This window comes from Strongylocentrotus purpuratus, unplaced genomic scaffold (assembly GCF_000002235.5).
Source record: "Strongylocentrotus purpuratus isolate Spur 01 unplaced genomic scaffold, Spur_5.0 spur5_scaffold_19, whole genome shotgun sequence".
In the NCBI taxonomy this organism is placed as follows: domain Eukaryota; kingdom Metazoa; phylum Echinodermata; class Echinoidea; order Camarodonta; family Strongylocentrotidae; genus Strongylocentrotus; species Strongylocentrotus purpuratus.
In genome coordinates this window covers 10,111,567-10,131,848 of record NW_022145604.1, presented here as the reverse complement: position 1 = coordinate 10,131,848, position 20,282 = coordinate 10,111,567, and the positions used below count along the sequence as shown (strand labels likewise).

Genomic DNA, 20,282 nt, shown 5'->3' with positions numbered 1-20,282 from the left:
CTCTCTTCCTCTTAGGTTTATTCCTTTTCTTCCCTTCTCTCTCTACCTCTACCTCTGTCTCTGCCTCTATACCTTCCTCTATCTCTGTCTCTATCATTCTCTTTCTATCTATCTTCGTTTCTCTCCCTCTCCACCCCCACACCTCTGTGCAATTAATGAATTTAGTAGTTAAAGGTTAAGAGGGCATAATTGGATTGATTCAATCGGTCAACTTGTACTGAGACTGTGTTCAAGTCAAAACTAGAGACAGATTTACTGGGGAGCTGGTGCACATCCGGCCCATGTACCCCCCCCCCCTTCTGACCCAGGTAGCACACAAGAGAAAAGGTGTTTAGTGACACGGCCATCTAGTGTCTAACCCCTTTAAAACCTACAGATGTAGGTGGCATACCTTAAGTACACCAAAGAAAATATGTTCCCCAGATTTGTGTTTTTGTGCCCCCCCCCCTCGAAATTTATAACCTAAACATGATATTAAAACAAAATACTCCCCCTCCTTCAACGAATCCTGTATCTGCCCCTTGTCAAAACTGTATCATATTCTTTACATTACAGAATAGGTACTGCTACAATTGCTCAATTCTTGTAGACTCTGGTACCTTTATCAAATTATTTAGCTTTTTACTTCCACGCAACCTGATTAAAAACAAGCGAGAAAGCAAGCAAATTCAACCGGGATTGAGAGCGTCATTGTTCACAATCCCGTAACGAGTCGAGCGAGAGAAAAAAATGGACAATACACATCAGTCTGCACCAGGTCAGGCATACAGCGTGATCTACTTAAGATATGAAGATACTGTATAGCGTATATAAATTGTATAGCTTCACTGAGAGACTTGTTTATTAAATATGCTATGCCCTTTGAATGTCATTGAGTTTGTGTTGTATGATTTGGGCCATTGTCGTTGAGCTGATTACATAGATTTTGACCAAGGTCTGGTTTGAATCGAGGTCTCATTTGATATACGGTAGTGTTGCTGTAATAATGAGTGTGCATAGTATAAGTGTTCCCATGGGAATATATTGGATATTTATTGGAGGATAATTTGATTGATACATGGTCTGTGGAGAGCCAAAACTCATTAAATCTGTGTAAAAACACATGTATGAATGAAATTAATGCAATTCTGGTATTTTAAACATAAATGTGTGTGGTGTTAACTTGGATGCTGACCTTGATCTCATTTTCAATAGGTTTTCAATGTGATGTTGTCACTTCTTTGCATTGAAATATAATGTGCAATTTTGACTTTCTTTATTGTTGTTGTTGCTCTATTTGAAATGTTAATCCGGAGTATGATGGATAACAACTTTACTGATCATGTTTTCATCCTGTATGAATAAAGTTTAAATAAATAATTACAAAATCAAATCTGAAGAACAAAAATAAAGACAAAATATTGATGAAACAGTAAAGGATTTTACATTTTTTAGTGGAAAAGATACATTTTTTCATTTCTAAATATACACACCAAGGTACCAGAAACAAAGTACAAATGTCTCACCAATTTTGATAATGGATAATTTGGATTGAGGTCCAACCATATAAATATGATGCACTTATTATCATTAAAATATCTTGCGAATATCTAAACCTATATTCAGTGATCTAAAATACAGGATGAAATTGAAAATTATGTTTTCTTAAGAAAAACATTTTAAAGAAGTTAAAACAATTTTTTGGGCATATGTTTCAATTGTTTATAATGATAAGACGATCTACATTGAAGTCTTTTTTCTTCAAAAAAGGGCACTCTTGTACATCATCTTAACTGATGATTCTGAAGGCCTTTCTGACACCTGAACTGCTATTCATTATGCCTCTGTCTTGCATTTGATGAGATGTGTAAATCAGCGCGATTGGAAAGTGCATGAAGCTTCCGAGAGCAGGAAGCTTGAAGCAGCGCAACCGCATTGATTGCATTTCCGTTGAGGCCCGACTTTGTAACTTGGGAGGAGAAAGAGACGTCCGTGCCACTGATCTCATGTAAGGGGGGGGGGGGGGGAGGGGAAGGTTGCTTAGCCGGTATCTGCTGGGGATTGGACATTAATAATTTTTTCCCTATGTAGGGTTAAGGAGAAATTATGATTTTGATATTTTGTTTCCTTTGGCCATTTTGTTGCAGATGAGAGATGGAGGAAAAGAAATGGGGAAAATTTAAGAGATAGGAAAAAGTAGAGAGTGTCATATAAGGGAAAAAAGAGACAAATTGAGAGAGAGAGAGAGAGAGAGAGAGAGAGAGAGATGGAGAGATGGAAGGACCAAGAAGAGTTTTAGAAGGGAGAAAGAGAGAGAGAGAGAGAGTGAGAGAGAGAGAGAGATTGATTGAGTGACAAAGATAATTGCAAAGACCTTCTAAAAACATAAATCTTAGATGGGCAACTCAATTAGCCTTGTGCACCTCTTATTGGAAAAATATAAAGGCATGTTACGTCATCCAGACATGATTTGTATTGGTAATAATTGTCTAGGATATTGGGTTATTTTTAGATAGTCCTTGTAAACATGTTGAAAGAGTTACTTGGTACTGTAAATGCATTGGGTAGGTTAGCAAAATGTAGTGCACGAGAAGATGTGTCTGCAATGCAAAAAGGCTTAATATTTAGTGATTTTTCCACATTACAATTATCTTGTAACATACGTCTGAATGTTAGTGTAAGTAAAAATATTGAGCCTAAAAAAGTAGAAAATATATACAGGTATTTACCAGCTCAGTATCTTAACGATAAGGATCTACCTCTGTGTGATCAAATTATACTTTTCAACAATTATGCCTTTTGCGTTAGATGGGAAATAGTTTGATTTTATTTCTTAAAGAAACCGTGGTATATTTTGGTTTTCACCACAATACTTTCTAGCTCCCATCTTACAATTTACATAGGATTCACATTTTATCTGCTCAGAGGCAGATCACAGGGTTATGTGGCCCTTAACAACTGTACCAAGATTCATTTCGTCTCTTGAAAGCGAGAAGGGCATTAAAGGTAATACAAAGTTTTGGGAAATTTTGAAAATTGGGTGGATAGTGATTCTTTACAATTTTGTTATATTTGGATGCTCCTGTGGATGTTTTATAAGCATTAGAAAATTTACCCCCTAAAACACTTCTGCTGTCAAGAAAAATTGAATATAAAAATTTGCCGGTGCTCCCGGTAAATTTTGATAAATTTCAAATAGCGCCTACGGCCGTACAATGGTAGCTGCGACCATGAAAATCTCACAATATGTAGTTGTGATATATAATTTCCAAATGGGAATTGTTAATTGGTCGATTTCAGTCAAGAAATATTGTTTTATAGATGAATTAATATCTTGACCTTGAAAGGGAGCTATACAACATAAAGAGTTTATTATTTACAATTTCATAACTTTAGAATCGATTTCAACCGTGACAAGTATCACTGAATATTATAGGATCGCATATGCATCCAATATGTTAGTTTGAACCAAATTCATGACCCCATACCAAAACTTTGCATTACCTTTAAATCATATTTTGTATCACAGAGTTACCACCCTTCTGGCAATATAAACAAACGATATGTGATTTGTGTGATGAAGTGACCCAAGCGTTTGCATGCATAGCAGTGTCCAGCAAGTATATAGAATGTGTGAATATATCACGTACTGAGTGAGAGAAGGATGTAGACTCTTGCATTAACGCCCTTCTGGATCTCAGAATATAAATCTACGGTACCTAGAATTCTTATTTGTTTTGTGTAATGAAGTGACCTGTATGTATTTCATTTCCACGAATGGCAGTGTCCAACAATCACCTCGAGATCCAAATGCGTAAATATATGGAGTGGTTAGAACAAAAAAATGATACAGTGATCCGTGTGCATGTATGTGTTAACGCCCTTCTGGCTTTTCGTAGGCAATATACTGAGGATTTTTATTTGTTTTGTAATAAATGGGTCCTTCGATTGCATGCATGGCAGTGTCCAGAAATCTAGAGATCAGAATGTGTAAACATGACCTGCCTTGAGCCCAAAAGAGGCGTGTCCTCATCAGCTCGAGATTCGACCTCGAGATTCGACCTCGAAACTTGAAACTCGACCTTGAGAAATTAGCTCGAGATATTTTGCTCAGCGTTTGCGCATATTGCGAGTCTTAGGGCTGGTGAAGACGCACCGGACAAATAGCAGAATATTTTGCTAAATAGTGGGATATTTTGGAGACTATCCCAAGATATGTTGGGATGATTTTCCCGACCAAATATCCAGCTAATTGCAACTTCGGGCTGATGAAGATGCAAATTAACTGGAAAATTTGTCATCGAGATAGATGAACTAGCAGGATATTTGGCAATCTCGAGCTGATGAAGACAGACCTAAGGTGATAAGCTTGTAGTCCCTATACAGTGACGTTAGTCAATGCCCTTCTAGCGATCAGAAAATGATATACATGTACCTAGAAATCATATTTGTTTTGTTTAATGAAGCAACCCTTTTGTATGACAGTGTCCAGAAACGTAGAGATCAGAAAGTACAAACATGTCATATGCATAGAAGACCATGGAAGACCACTACTTGTTGGTGAATGGGCTACCCTGTCAAAATATTAGAAATAAATAAATAAATAAATAGAGCCAGAAGGGTATCTAATAAATTCAGGACAAATGAATGCAAATGTGATCGCAGAGATTTCTCGAAAAATCATCCTAAGATAATTTTGATAGCCTTGTGCATTGCCTTTTTGAAATGTGCATACATGACATTGACTTATTATGCAATCCGAACATGTTTTTTATAGCCAGTTTATTAACTACATTCATCAATTCAGTCAATTTCTTGAAAGTCTCTGCAATCGTGGTTGGGTGTTATTAAGGTCCCATTTGTAGGCCAAAAAATGAAAAGGTTAAATTCCAATGGCATTTGAAAGCCAATACTAATTTAGAACTTCCCTCACAACATAAAGGCTTGAAAATGGCTTTTAGTGGGAAAAGAAGATGTCAGTCAGTCACTCAATAGTGTCTGACAGTGAAGTCTAGAAGCTAAACAGGTTTCCTTGCATAATTTGAATACTAGGACACTGCTAATGTTTACATTTCACAGATAGGACACACATGACATATTCATAATTCCTGCAAAGTTCTACACAATTTGATGTTGGCTGTAAAAGGGACATAGTATCTATAATGCCCTTCTGTCCCTGTGCAGATCACACGTGTCTGACATAGCAATGGAGTGGTTCTCCTCTCCACCTCGCCTGAGTGTGGTTGTTTGTCAATGCCAGGGGACCTATTGACATTTTAGACTGACTTGTCACTTCATTCTATCCTTGAGATCCTCAACGGAATCCATGAATTCAAGGAATAAAAGAAAGAGTATCGAAAAAACCCTCTTTCAGACTACCAAAATATGTTGTACGATCGAGGTGTTAATATCAAAACCTGTGTTTTAGCATTATTTCAAACAAAAGTTAGATAAAAGAATCAATGTCCCATGCAAAAATTGTGTAGCTATACATTTACATTAAAGCCCATCTGCACTAGTTTGGCATAGGGGGGTTAGACCACCCTGCAAGGTCACTGGCAGGTGGCTATCTCATCAAATCAGCTCTCAATTAACATAAGAAAAAGGGTATCATGGGGGATCAACGGGTACCGCTTAGGCATTGTTGGCTGTATAGAGGGTGCAAGTAGCTATACGTAGTGCAGTAGGGCTTTAAATAATTACAATTTTCTAGTCCGAACGTTGTATAATGAAAGATATGCTTGAGCATCATTTTGAACAAAAAAAGATGAAGAATAAAGGTACCGTTCTAGTCTAAAAGTCATATCATTTGGGTATCAATGGGTGTGGCTATCATGGGCACACACTGATGATTGGCCAGCTGTTGATCATGTCACCTGACCTCTTTAAAACTAGTTTCTTGATAGGATCTTGTCATCCAGTCTGTTGGTGCCTATCACCATTAGATGATTCTTTATACAAACATGACGTTTCTTTAGACGTTTCTTTAAAAAAAAGTTGTATGAATTTCGTCAAGAAGAGGCAAGGTGGACCTGTTCTTCAAAGCTTGTTTCTTTATATGATGTTGTTATCCAGTATATTTGTGCCTTAAAGCTTATCTGCCATAGTTCACAGGAGGGATTAGACCGCCCTACAAGGTCACTGGACAGGTGGTTATCTCATCAACTCAGCTCTCAGTTAACATAAGAAAAAGAGGATCATGGGGGACCAATGGTCACCGATTAGGCATTGTTTGTTATATAGAGGGCGCAAGTAGCTACAAGTAGTGCAGTGGGCCTTTAAATTTTACTATAAGATCTTTTATACGTGTAAGACATTTCTTTTAACGTTTTTCGTATGAATTTCATCCAGTCTGAAAGGGCCAGAAGAGACGATGGTGGAATGAATAAAAAGAGGCTCGTGCATGCCAATGGACATCCGATGCTGTCTAGTTGTGCCACATGTGCTCTGCATTCTTAAACATTGGCATGGCGCTAGCCTGACAGATGCTGCGGCCACTTTTGATCCGCCTCTGGGCTTTTTTGGTAAAAGTTAAAGGGTTAGGGTTACGTTTTGAGATTGAAAATAAGGTTAACTCGGATTAGCCTGGGTTAAGAAGAGTGGTTGTTTTGTTAATTTACAGGGTTAGGGTTATGTTTTCGAGATTGTGAATTGGTTTAGGATTAGCCAGGCTTGGGAAGAGTGATCACAGCTAGGTTGCTCTTGAAATACCCTCAAATGCCAAATATGACTAGACAATACTAGTCCTTTGCAACTTTGGACCAATTTTGTTGTTGCCCTATTTGTGTGTAGTCCCATAGATCCATAGGGAAAAGATAAAGCGGTGAGAGAGACGATGATGGAATATTAAAATCGGGCTGGTATACATGCCAATGGATATCTGATGCTATGTGTGCGCCGTGCATTATTAAAAAGTGGCTTCTCAAGGGGGCGATGTCTACACTGTGAGACTATATGCTGACAGCATACTTTACTTTAGCTGCATGCTTTTTTTTTTTATCACTGTTTGCGACTATTTTAGCAGGAATTATTCAGTGTGCAACCATTATGATGATTCTGAACTTTATGATATAATCATTATTATGAATGGCCAAATCAATCTTTCCCAAGATATTTAGACAGTCCCCCTCCGTCCCCTCCCGCCTCCACAACAAAAATAGAAAAAAGAAATTGTATGACTTGTAATCAGCCTTAGCCTGTCACATAATGTCAAGGATATAGCTTCAACTTTAGCATTAAAAATGAGAGGAATACTTTACACCTGTCCTTGATTGATATCAGAGGCCATTATATGAGTAGGGTGCTAAAGGTGAAAAAAAAATCAATGAGTAACACTTCGAAACAAAAAATGGCAGAAATCAATTCATCTCTTTCACTTTAGTCAACTGCAGCTTGGTTATTGATTTTTAAGTCGATGTTTGAGAATATTTTTATTTGTGATATTGGGAATGGAAATGTCATACTGCTATTTGGAGCTGCATTCATTTGTACACCGGTACACAGATTTAACGCCCATGCAGGCTCCAAACAGATGATGATTACATTTTTGTTTATAAATGTAGCTACATGTATGTACTGTAGTTCCATGTTGTGCAATAGACCTTGGTCTTAAAAAGCTGTCGGCATATACACGTATGTATAGAATAATGATACCGGTTTCTTATATAGCGCTTTTCATTATCAGATTATCATTACCCCGGTCACAGGATTCAATTACTGTTCTGCACAGTACAGTGCACATTCTACACTCCCTGGGGAGCATTCCAGTGCACATTCTCCACTCCCTGGGGAGCATTCCAGCCAGTCGCCTTTTTTTCCGGGCGTGCATGTACGTGCTTATCCAACCACATTGAGATTCGCAGCCTACCGGGTACCCATTTCACACCTGGGTGGAGAGGAGCAATTTAGATAAAATGCCTTGCTCAAGAATATAAGTGCTGTGTTGGAGATTGAACCCATGACCTTTGCATTCCGGGTCAAGTGATTAGGATTAGACCACTCAACTGCAACACATGAAGATCAAAATGAAAGCTGTAAATCCTTTTCATTCTTTTTTGTGTGCATCCTGGGGGTGTTTTACAAAGATTCAAAGTCGAACTTAACTCTAAGTTGGACTTAAATATTATGGAGAGCCATTTGTAGCCTCATTTTGAAATATATTCAAATGCAAAAATTCAAGTATTTTAGACTTTTCATAAATTCTACATCAAGGAAATTAAATTTCCCAGGATAATAGAAAATATGAATGATTTGAATCAACATTTTATGCCTTTTAAAATAACTTTTACAAAATATTTTCAAGGATGCTAATGGCTTTCCATAATTTATAAGTCCAACTTAGAGATCAGTTCAACTAAGGATTTTTGTGAAACACCCCCCTGGTTTCAAATAGCAATATAATACTTCATCAGCTTAAAGTGTCACCTGACTATCCTCTTACTAGGGAGGTTAATCCGTTGACTACTAAATTTCTCACATTCCCATAGGCTTAATACATGAACCACTCAGGTTCCAGGAGTCAATGAGTTAAGTTGAAACAAGGTATTTATTGCATTTTTTTCAAAGCCATATAACACCCACACACTCCTGAGCAGTGAATCCGGGTTTCAGCATTAATCTGTTACTAGCAGGACCCGTGGAAAATCCACGGGATTCTAGGGGAGGGGGCCAAATAGATAGATAGATAGAGGCCTATGTGCTATCCAAAAAAAATTTAGATTATCTTTATATAGAGAATTTTTATAATATATGCTGTTTGACCATGAATGACGCATCGTAAAACAAACTATGTCAGATAGGATCTCGATAATTACTATTTATTTGCATTATTATTGTTGTGATTTCAATGTAGTTTCATGAAAAGACTACATATGCAGAGGCTTGGATTATGATTATGTTGGCATTGTTCACAAAATGTGTAAAATTATTTTCAAAGTAAAGATTTTACGCGAAAAATCGGACGGTTTGTGCACAAATTGACTCGACTATGTGTGGGACTGTGAGCGTAGAATCCAGTGAAAGATTTTTTTTTTCGGGGACTCGATCTATATCAAATTTTGGGAAAATTTTTGGGGGCTACTTTTTTTATCTTTCGGGAGCTCCTTTTTCTTGGGCTAATTTTTCATTAATTCATTTAAAGATGCAGTTTGTTTAGTTTAGTAGCGTAGTGTTACGTAAAAAAAGGCGTACTTTCTGCGTCCAGTTTCTACGCCGAAAGTACGCGAATTTTGTTAAACATATTAAATTGTTTGCGTCCATCTTGCATACTTTTTTGCGTCCCTCAGGGTATAGTAACGTAGGCCAGCGTACTCTCAGCTCAGCGTAGTTGGTACGCAACTCTACTATGGACCCCACGCCAATTATTGATCGACCTGCCAGTGTCACAAATAAGGCATTAAAAATATGCTCATCTGACCGTAATTAAATGCCTAAAACCCCTGAGCTTTCGGGGGTTCAGCCCTTTGTACCCGTGGACACCACGCCTGCACTCAAATCGCTTTGAGTTACCTGACCCCCCCCCCCATACTTTAAAAATTGATTTGATGCAAGAACTGTATCATACTAAAAGTATTATCATGTTTTTAAACGACCATGACGACCGTCTGATTTTCTTGTGAAAACTTTACTTTGAAAAATGATTATCGAAATTCAGTATACAACTATACATGGCCAGAATAATCACAATCCAAGCCCAGGTTTCATACATCTATTCACGAAACTATGTTGAAATCGGGGCAATAATAGCAATTTCAAAGTGTTGTTTAGACTCTCCTCACACCACGGACAGACCTGGCTACTCCATGCTCACACACTCAGCTCCGACAGCACCCCCAACAGCAGCGCTCAGCTGCCGTGGCAATACACTGTGGACTCAAGGCAGTTTGCAACTGAACTGTCACGTGAAGGCGTACTATCACAGATCTATTTGCGCTATTCTTGTTGTGATTTCGATGTAGTTTTCATGAAAAGACCAATAAAACAGAAGCTTGGACTATGATTATGTTGGCATATAGATCACAGAATTTGTATAATTATTTTCAGAGTAAAGATTTTACGTGAAAATAGGTCCATGGTTTGCGCCAGTTGTCGCAATCGCCTCGACTCGAATCGACTGTACTGTGATGTGTGCATGTGTACGTGTGTGACCTGAGAGCGTGTAATACACGTACACTGTGGGCGCCTGGCCTAGCTAGAAAGACGCATAACACGGGTACGCTCAACCCGTTGAGCGTACATATTGGCTACATCCCATCACCCGGGTGAGTCGTCTGTTAATGTGTATTTCTCTTACATGCTACAAAGCGAATCCTATAGCAAGAGGCCTTACTCGGGATATGCCGCAGCCTTTACAATGAGACTTGTTACACCCGTTGACGCGAGTGGATTCTCGTCCATCGTGTGTCTCTTCGTCTCTCTTTTATAATTAGACAGAGGGCGGGTGCACGCCTTGCCGACTCGCTCTCGCGGGTTCGTCGCCTCCTCGCAATCCGCGACGCCCGCCGTGCTCTCGTCCGCCCGTCCTCCCCGGCCGCCCCGAAACCGCGTTTAACGGCGTGGACGTCGATCGCGGGGTCGACGTGGCACGCGGGTTACGGGAGCCAGGCCTCGTGAAATTGTGCCGCCCTCCCCGCGCCACGGCGGAGGCGGGCGGGGTCGGGGAAAGACGTTTTTGAGGAACCGTTTTGGCCCGTGTTGGACCCCCCGCGGCGATTTTGCGTATTAGTAATATAGAAGAGCCGGATGGGTGTAAGTCATACACTTATCACGGATTTAACGCCCTTCTGGCTGAAAACAGACAATATAATCTCTAAAAGGTTAAAGGGTGTCAACTCATTTTTCATAACACAAGTGCCCTTCTGGCTAAAAATAGACAATATAATCTGTTGAAAGCTAGAAGGGTGTAAACTCATACACTTATCACTGATTTAACGCCCTTCTGGCTAAAAACAGACAATATAATCTGTTGAAAGCTATAAAAGGGTGTAAACTCATATATATTACACTGAATTAGTGCCCTTCTGGCTAAAAAACAGACAATATAATCTGTTGAAAGCTATAAAAGGGTGTAAACTTATATACATAACACAGACTTAACGCCGTTCTGGATCTGAACAGATACTGCAATCCGAGAGCCAGAAAGGCATTATCTCTTTGTAAATTGCTATTGATGAACAGCCTTCAGACTCTCGGCAGACTTTATACTTGAGACGTGGTACAAAAGCAATATATTTAAGAGTGTTGCTAAATTTTTATGCTTTTTATATGGCATCTGTGAGTGGTTTATGAAGGGTTTTATTGATGAGGATGATTGGCTGTGGGATATCTTGCCCTTAATTGTATTTAGAATTTAACCTTTTAATCATAAATAGGAAGAAAAATATGAAATAGAAAGAGGGGGATAATATCATGATCAGTTGTGAAGGGCGTATGGAGGCACGTGCCCCCTAATCACATGGCAAAAAAAGAAAAAGAAAATAATTTGAGAGGGAAAAGGAGTAGACACCCCCTTCGAACTCTAAAGCCCTGTTCTCGGTCATAGTGCTCCTAATGCCTCAAAAGGACCCCCTCTAGTTTTCAGATGACTTTTACTGATTCAGAAATTGTAATCCCTCCGGTATCATTTTGTGCATCGCATTGTCATTAGTTGCAGCCATCACACAATATTAAACTCAGCTTGAAGTGGATGTTACAAAATTAATTATGAACATCGTCAATAATTCAGAATTGAAATTACAATTGTACGTGTATGCCTTCTGTAAATCATATTTTCCATTTTCTGTGAGCCAAATTCATAGAACCATCTTAAAAGCTTTCAGCTAATGCATGCCAAATCTTTTCTTCCGGCTTTTATTTATTCTAAGTTTTCATCCTTCTGACTGCGTTCTCTCGTTGAGTTCAACATCAATGATACTCCGGCTGATTCAGTCGGTGTCATATTACATACATGTCAATAAGAAAAGTACAGGTCAACATTATATTGCCTTTTCCCTCCTCCTGGTCAAGTACCCAAGCAATATATCTTTCTACATTGAGAATTACTCTTCCTACAACAACAACTAAAATCATCCCCAAAACGATACATTGTTCATATTTTTGTAGCTTTACTTCACCTTTTTTGTGGCTATTCTCCATTGGGGATTATTGGAAAGTGGGGCGGAAAATGACATTCTTGTAATTGCATTCCTGCCGAGTCGTGGCTTCGTGACAGAAGGATATGATATTTGAACAGAGCACACTCTCTAACCTGAGCGTTTTTCAATCAGAAACCTAACCGGCAGAACATTGCCGCTCTCCGGCCTTGTTCACACTTCATTTTTAGCGTAACCTCACAAAACTAGCTCTTCTATACTATGTTCACATTCAACAGTGTCACAGGGTTCAGATTTAATGTTTGCTTTAAAGACCATATCCGATGAAAATGCAACTTTGTATCAATATGAAAGTAGAAAAATAATATGAACAGAATGGCAAAACCTTAAAATAAACCGGACCAATAATAAGTAAGTTGTGAGTATTTGAAATATAGGATCACTACGTCTATGCAAATCTCAAATTGTCAGTAGATTGTGACTTCGCCGACGATAACTCTTCCGTTTTTTTTGTACAAAAATATAATTAATTTGTGTTTTTCTCCTAAGTGATTTCTCCCTTGGGGGCACTACTCGAGATATATTATGGAGAGCAATTAGTATAGTTCCTATATATGGAGAAAAGACCCTCCTGACTCAAACATTTTTGAAAAATTTGAATTTTAGTCATTTTGTGTGTTGGAAGGAATGGGAAACTTGTCTGCCATTATACTCACAACCATAGAGACGTATTACTGATTCGACCAATTTGAAGAGCCTGTAGCTATAGTGACTAGGCAAACTACTTTTAAAAAATTTGTAACTTTCTCAATTTTTGTCCGATTTCATTCAAACATTTACCAGTCTGCTTTCTTCTGGAGTAGTTTGCAATCAGGGTTAGATTTCTCTGCTAGTACGAATAGCTAAATATATTGTCCACATCTAGCATGTTCTTGAAAATATAGGAGAAAAAATATATTACATACTGATAAAGATTCAATACATACATCACTATTGAGACACACGGCCTAAGTGTTCCACGGAACCGTAAAATGAATCGAATTCTGCGAAAGCTTGAACTCCGGCCTCGGGCACGCACGCACGCACGCACGCATGCAGCGATACGGGATACGGAGAGACGACATTTTAATGGAATTCCTGCGATTCGTTCAATTCTCTCTCTCTCTCTCTCTCTCTCTTGGGAGCCAGAGAGCTAGCTAGACCTCAAAGATTTGAGCTGGAATTGAAGGTGGCGGATAAAGTTACCCACAATGGATGTTATAGAAGCCTACAGATAATAGGTCGCTTTCATTTAGCCAGCTCTGTTTTTGATTGCTCTATATCAGCATGGGGGTTGAAATGGCACCTTTCACACTATCTACTTGCTCCACATCACTAATGGAGTAATATTTCTATAAACGGTTCTTTTCTTAGTCCAAGTTGAATTTACACATTCTTTCTGTCTACATCTTTTACATTTGAGGAGGGGGTTCCTTATGAAACCTAATAAAAAAAGGAATAGTCGCATTTGTAAAGCGTTTAATACTACATTTTCTACGGACTGTACATTGTAATCATTATTACCCCGGTCAATGGATTCAGTTGCTAATCCGCACATGATAGTGCACACGCTCCGCTCCCTGGAAAGTATTCCGTTAGGCGCCATTTCTAGAAGCACTCACGTGCCAATCCAGTCACATTAATGCTTGTCTCCTACTTATTTGGCATACCTACATGTAATTAACTTGCCTTCAGCACACAACAAAATCATTGACCCCTTGACTGTGTAATATTTCAAAAATGTGCCCTCTCCCCCACCCCCTTTCTGAAATCCATGATCTTCCCCCAAGATCCTATTGTTTTCTGGCTCTCTGCAGACAATTGTTCATGTGCTACGATAATAAGCCAGTTCATAGCTGCATGCAGTCCGAGCATGAGCAGATTCATTGCAGACTAAATTATGAAATACACAGAGACAAAATACTGGATACGTGCTCTTGAAAGTTATGTAATCATTATTCATTTATGCACAAGCAGTGCACTCCATGATACACAGGTGGAAGTTTTCTTTGAAAAGGGGAAACAAAGACTATTTATGTAGCACCTCCATCACTGTAGGAGTGATTATTGCAAAATGTAAAGTGGGACCTCTTCATGTTTTGAAGATCTGTGGATATTCAGCGTCATTTGGGACATATGCTAACAGTGAACTGGTCAGTAACAGACTTCTAAACCCTTTGTTCATGTTTGTTTGTTTGTTTTTCTATCAGGAGCTGAATCTCCTCTCTTTGAGCCAGAGGAGGAGAATGAAGGGGACAAAGAACTCCAGCTCGATGTCCTCCTGCCTTTGGAGAAGAAGGGTGACGATGATGATGATGTCGATGGAGATGCCAGAGACGAAGGTGAGACGAAAAATATGAAAATTTATTGATTTATTCTTTCTTTAATAAGGCCTAAAAAAAAGATGTTGTATTGCCCTTTACGACCAACCCCAAAATCTTGAAATCTATGGTCGGCTTTTTAAAAAAGTTTTTTTCTTTTACTGTTTTTTAGAAAAAAAATGTATTAATGCATTCAAAACTGAAAAATATCAGCCCAAAGAGGGAGTAAAAAAATTTTTTGAAAAAGATTTCTGACCAAACGACCCATTTTTTGGCACTTAAAGGGCAATACATCTTTTTTTTAAAGGCCTAATGGTGTCACGGTCGTAGAGGTGTTTTGTTCTAGTTGACAAAAGGTGTGATGGCTGAGTGGTAGCTAGGGCAGTGGTCACGTTAGCAAAACATTCCATGTTTAAAAGGCAAGTCTATGTGCTTGTTCCCTTTGGTATGGCGTTAATCCTCATTACCAAGTCACTCCATTATGACATAATTTGTTACTGCAAGTATCCATTTTTAAAGCCTTAAAACTTTAAAACGCATACCTATTGTAAGTTACTGCGTGCAGACATGTATTACTGCATGTGTATAGGGAAAAGAAAAAAATATGGATTGAATTTATCTTGGCCATTGTAAACAGTGAACTTTGAAAATTTGGGGTTTCTGAAGAAGCAGTACATCGGAAGATACTGCCAGTTGTCATGGTTATCTTTGAGAGGAAGCAAGATACTTACATATAATTGCATGGATCAGATGCTTGAGGTATATAATTATAGGTGATCATATTCAATTTTGATCATCAATTTCATGGCTATGAGCTTCCAAAGGACTTTGTAAGTTCTTATCTCGGCTTATCAGCTATGGCAACCGATATCAGTGCGCAGTTCATTTCAAGGTGTACGAGGTACCTACTAATTAAACGTGGGTGGAGAGTGGCAAATGTAGATTAATGTCTTTCATATGAATTTCATTGAAATATAATCACTCTTTTTCTATCAGACCCCTATCTTCTGCAGCATTGTTTGAAGTACTCTAGCAAGTCATTCAGTTAAGTTAGACTAGACCGTTAGATTACTCTCAGTGAACCGTCTTTTGTCACAAACATCTTCTTCTTTTTTTGGGGGCCTAATTTCGGCACAAGATTAGGGCTATAATTTGTAATAGAAATCAGGTCGATTGAAGGAGATGTGACAATTCCTTTTTGTTTACGAGTCAACGATAATAACCTGAACGAGCGGGCGTAGCTCTTCATTTTTTTCTTCAAATAAAATATTTATTTAATTTTTCTCAAAGCATAAACAGTATAGCAAATGTACAAACTGATGGATAAAAACATTTGACAAAGAAAGGTACCATGAAAAACAAGATTCTAGAAGCAAGAAATGAAATAGACCTATCTTGTTGTGCATAGATTGTTTGTTCAAATTCATAATGATATTCTAATTTCTTTTGGAACCATGGAAATGATAAAGATCCTTTCAAACATCCAGTTGAAAATATTTAATACTTGCATACAAAATTAAAAGAGGAATAATTCCACCTGGGTTATTAAGACTATATTATTAAATGTTGTCTTACTTTCATTTTCGAGGACACATTTGTTAAAATCTTCTAAGAATCGAGGAGTTAAAGGGCATTCCCCCCAAAATAAATGTTTAATAGATTCAATGTCTTCTGAACAAAATATACATGAATCAGAATGGAGCGTTGAACGGTACCCCCTACCAACTCCCTATACTCACCATCTCATAGCGCTCACAACTCAGATGATTCAACGGTACCGAAATATCACCCATGGAAACAAACACCTGCTTACGTATGGGTTACTGACCAAATTCAAAGAAACTACCCCATTGGTCGAAAGAAATTTACGCTGCATCGCTCACCGTTATGAAGATGGCCGAACACACATGAACAACAAGTGCGTAGTGAATGATTTTAATAAGCTTGTGTGGTACGGGGCGGGATTTCTGGAATCGATTAACATGTATAGTTGGTGGAAAATAAGCATGGCTGGATAATTAGAATATTATCAATTTCAAACACTATGTTTTCATCAACAATGTCCTTCAAATTACATCGAAAATCCACATTCCGTTTGCAGTTTAAATTGTTTATTATTATTTTGTTTACATTTATATGTCCTTTTTCTTTTTGATATTAGATTTGTGTTTACTTATGTCCAATTTGTTAAATGTTTGATTTAGTAATTGCACACTTTTATTGAAGAAAGCGATAATATTTTCTTCAATGAAATATTATAGTCATGTTTGCAAGGCATACCAAATGTTAGCTTCTCAGTATTATTATATTATCCCTTAGTCCCCCAAAATATGATTTTGTTTTCGGCTCATATTTCTTGACCTTTGATACAATGTGCACTTTCACAGTAGAGTTATCGTCAATAGGGATGTTATGACTTTGTTTCACTGTTTTTGTGCCGTCGTAATACGTTGTGAACAAATTGATTTCCTAATGGTACATCGGTACATGCGCGTGCCCCACAGACCATGAAATGTTCATCAAATATTCATCATGAAACTTGGAAGTCGGCAAGTTGCAATTTTATTCAACAGGGTGAGAATATTAATACTTCCCTTGCGATATCATGTGATATAATACCCCAGCATGGAGAGCCAACAATCAATATGATATACTGAAATAGATGAATTTCACCCGAGTATTCGGAAAATGGTCAAAAGAGGGCTAATTATGCCCGCTGGTCTCTCATGTTGCGCTAGCGCATGGCCACATGGTGAAAATTTGGATTTGCGGAGGGTAAAATTGAATTGGTATCGCTTGGCTTGCCAGGCATAGTGGATCCATTGATTTGCTCACTGGGCTATGTGCATATCAAATTACCCCGACTATCATCGGGTGAGGGGGGGGGGGGGTAAGCTCCTGGCCTGCTCCTGAGCATGGCAAATGATGTTATAATGAGGGCTAAGGATTGAAATGATTTTGGCTAGCCCCTTGACTGTCTTTATTCCTTTCTCCTAGATTATGTATCCCCACTAACCCTGTCTCCCACCCGTCTTTAAACTCTCCACTCTTGAATATTCTCTCTCTCCTTTTTTTGGTCTTTCTGTCTCTCCCCACCATTCCCTGTTTCCCTGCTCCTCCCTTTTTTTCAATTTTCAATTTTAAATCTTTAGATAGATAAATAATTGATAGAAAGAAAAAAAACATCATCGCATCAAAGCCGACTTTGCCATGATTTTACAGCGATAGAGTCCATACAAAATAGGTAATCAGCATGGAAAAAAATAACAAATAACAAATTATAGTGAACAATTGTAGGAGTTCATACGAAACAGGTAATCAGCGATTGAAAAAATTACCAAGTACCACATTGTAATAAAAAATGGTAGAGTTCATGAAAAACAGGTAATCAGCATTGAATTTTTTTTTTTTTTTTAAATTATAGGAGTTCATACGAAACAGGTAATCAGCGATTGAAAAAAGTAACAAGTAACAAATTGTAATAAAACATAGTAGAGTTCATTAAAAATAGGTAAGCGGCATTGAAAAAAATAACAAGTAACAAATTATAGTGAACAATAGTAAGAGTTCATACAAAACAGGTACTAGTAATCAGCATTGAAAAAAGTTACAAATTGTAATAACAAATGGTAGAGTTCATACAAAACAGGGAATCAGCATTGAAAAATATAACACAGAGTTATCAACAAATAATTTTTTTCTATTATATCATCTCAATTTGTTTTGTATAAACTAATATGAAATTTGACAAATGATTCCCCCGCCCTGTCTTCCTCTCTCTCTCTTCCTCCCCCTCTATCTCATTATCTTGCACTCTCTCTCTCTCTCTCTCTCTCTCTCTCTCTCTCTCTTTCTCTTTTACTTTCTCACTCTCACTCCTCCTTTCTTCTTGTATCCATCCCTCTATCCTGTCTCCTACATTCTCTCCCCTTCCTCATTCTCTCTCCTCCTCTCTCCTCCTCTCTCCTCCTCTCTCCTAAGCCAAATATCTTCAACAAGTTTCTATGTTTTGCATGTATACCATAATAGAAGGTCCAAATTGTTAAAAAAGTAAGGTGAATTCTTTTTGGAAATAATATACTATATACTTTGTTTGATCAAAACTTTTATCATTTTTGTTACACATCTTTTCCTATAGTTATACAATATGTATTTACTAACTTTATGCTTTCCATGTATCGTTACTCTCCAGAACTTGTAGATGTTGGTGACAAGGATATGCACGAAGGAGAGAACGAAGAGGAAGAGGAAGATGAGAAAGAGGAGAACAAGGAGCCTGAGTACTCAGGGTTCATTTTCATCACATTCAAAGAAGAGTAAGTTGAACGTTTCTCATCCTTTTTTCCCCCTCCCATTATTGCAGCAGCCGTGGAGCCAATAGGGAAGGCATGCATGCACATGATAACCCCCCTGTCCAAGCCAAATATGCCATAATAATAATAATATGAACACTTATAATGCGCCGGTCTTCATCACAATAGTGATGCTCATGGCGCAGGTTTAAATAAAATAATCATAACTAGATTTAAAATGCAGTCAACAATTATATTTACAGACAATGAACACAGCTACCATACAAAAATGAAAAGAATATAATCATTCTGAACATAGAGGGGGTAATTTTGATGCATACTAGAGTGAAAATACCCCCACCGCTCTCTCTCTCTTGGCTTTTACATTTTTGTATACCTTGTCAGCACTGTTTGAGACTAAACTAAACCCCTTTCCCAGTCGAAAAAACCCTGGATCTACCGTTAAAATAGATTCAATTATCTTCCATTTGTATGACTCATAGACAAAGTTTACATTTTCTCACTTCCCTCTTGCGTTACAAAAGAATCAACACATTCTAAATGAGGTTTCTTTTTTATAAATTCTGTCATCAGAGATTTTTCAGAAGTCACCTTTTGACATCAATGGTATAGTGCACTTACCCCCTCTCTGTTCAGAATGAGTATATTCTTCTCATTTTTATGCCTCCGTTACGAAGTAGCCGGAGGCATTATGTTTTCGGGTTGTCCGTCCGTCCGTCCGTACGTCCGTACGTCCGTACGTCCGTACGTCCGTCCGTCCGTACGTCCCGTTCTCGTGATCGCGTTATCTGAAGAACCGATTGATGGATTCCTGCCAAACTTTGGTCATGTATGTATCTTGCAGAGCCGATGAACTGATTAGATTTTGGGGTCACAAGGTCAAAGGTCAAAGGTCACAATGCTCATTATGTATGCAAAAACAGCTCGTGATCGCGTTATCTGAAGAACCGATTGATGGATTCCTGCCAAACTTTGGTCATGTATGTATCTTACAAAGCCGATGAACTGATTAGATTTTGGGGTCACAAGGTCAAATGTCAAAGGTCACAGGGCTCATTATGTATGCAAAAACAGCTCGTGATCGCGTTATCTGAAGAACCGATTGATGGATTCCTGCCAAACTTTGGTCATGTATGTATCTTACAGAGCCGATGAACTGATTAGATTTTGGGGTCATGAGGTCAAAGGTCACAGGGCTTATTATGTATGCAAAAACAGCTCGTGATCGCGTTATCTGAAGAACCGATTGATGGATTTCTGCCAAACTTAGGTCATGTTTGTTACTTGCAGAGCCGATGAACTGATTAGATTTTGGGGTCATCAGGTCAAGGTCAAAGGTCATGCGGCTTATTATGTATTGAAAAATAGCTTGTGATCGCATTATCATTAGAACAGATTGATGGATTCCTGCCAAACTTAGTTTATGTATGTATCTTGCAGAGCCAATGAACTGAGTAGATTCTTGGGTCATGAGGTCATAGGTCAAAGGTCATGGGCTCATAATGTATGCAAAAATAGCTTGTGAACGCATTCTCATTAGA

At 38.2% G+C, this 20,282-nt stretch overlaps 1 protein-coding gene across 2 annotated transcripts in view; it reads left to right on the top strand.

The window, feature by feature from the left end:
* The window catches only part of LOC764556 (glutamic acid-rich protein), an 89,728-nt gene that overhangs the window by 46,859 nt on the left and 22,587 nt on the right, over positions 1–20,282 (top strand). For both annotated transcript variants that reach the window (XM_030990281.1, XM_030990280.1), the window contains exons 8-9: positions 14,318–14,449; positions 18,621–18,744. In XM_030990281.1, coding sequence (XP_030846141.1) covers positions 14,318–14,449; positions 18,621–18,744 — 256 coding nt within the window. The remainder of the gene's footprint in view (positions 1–14,317; positions 14,450–18,620; positions 18,745–20,282) is intronic.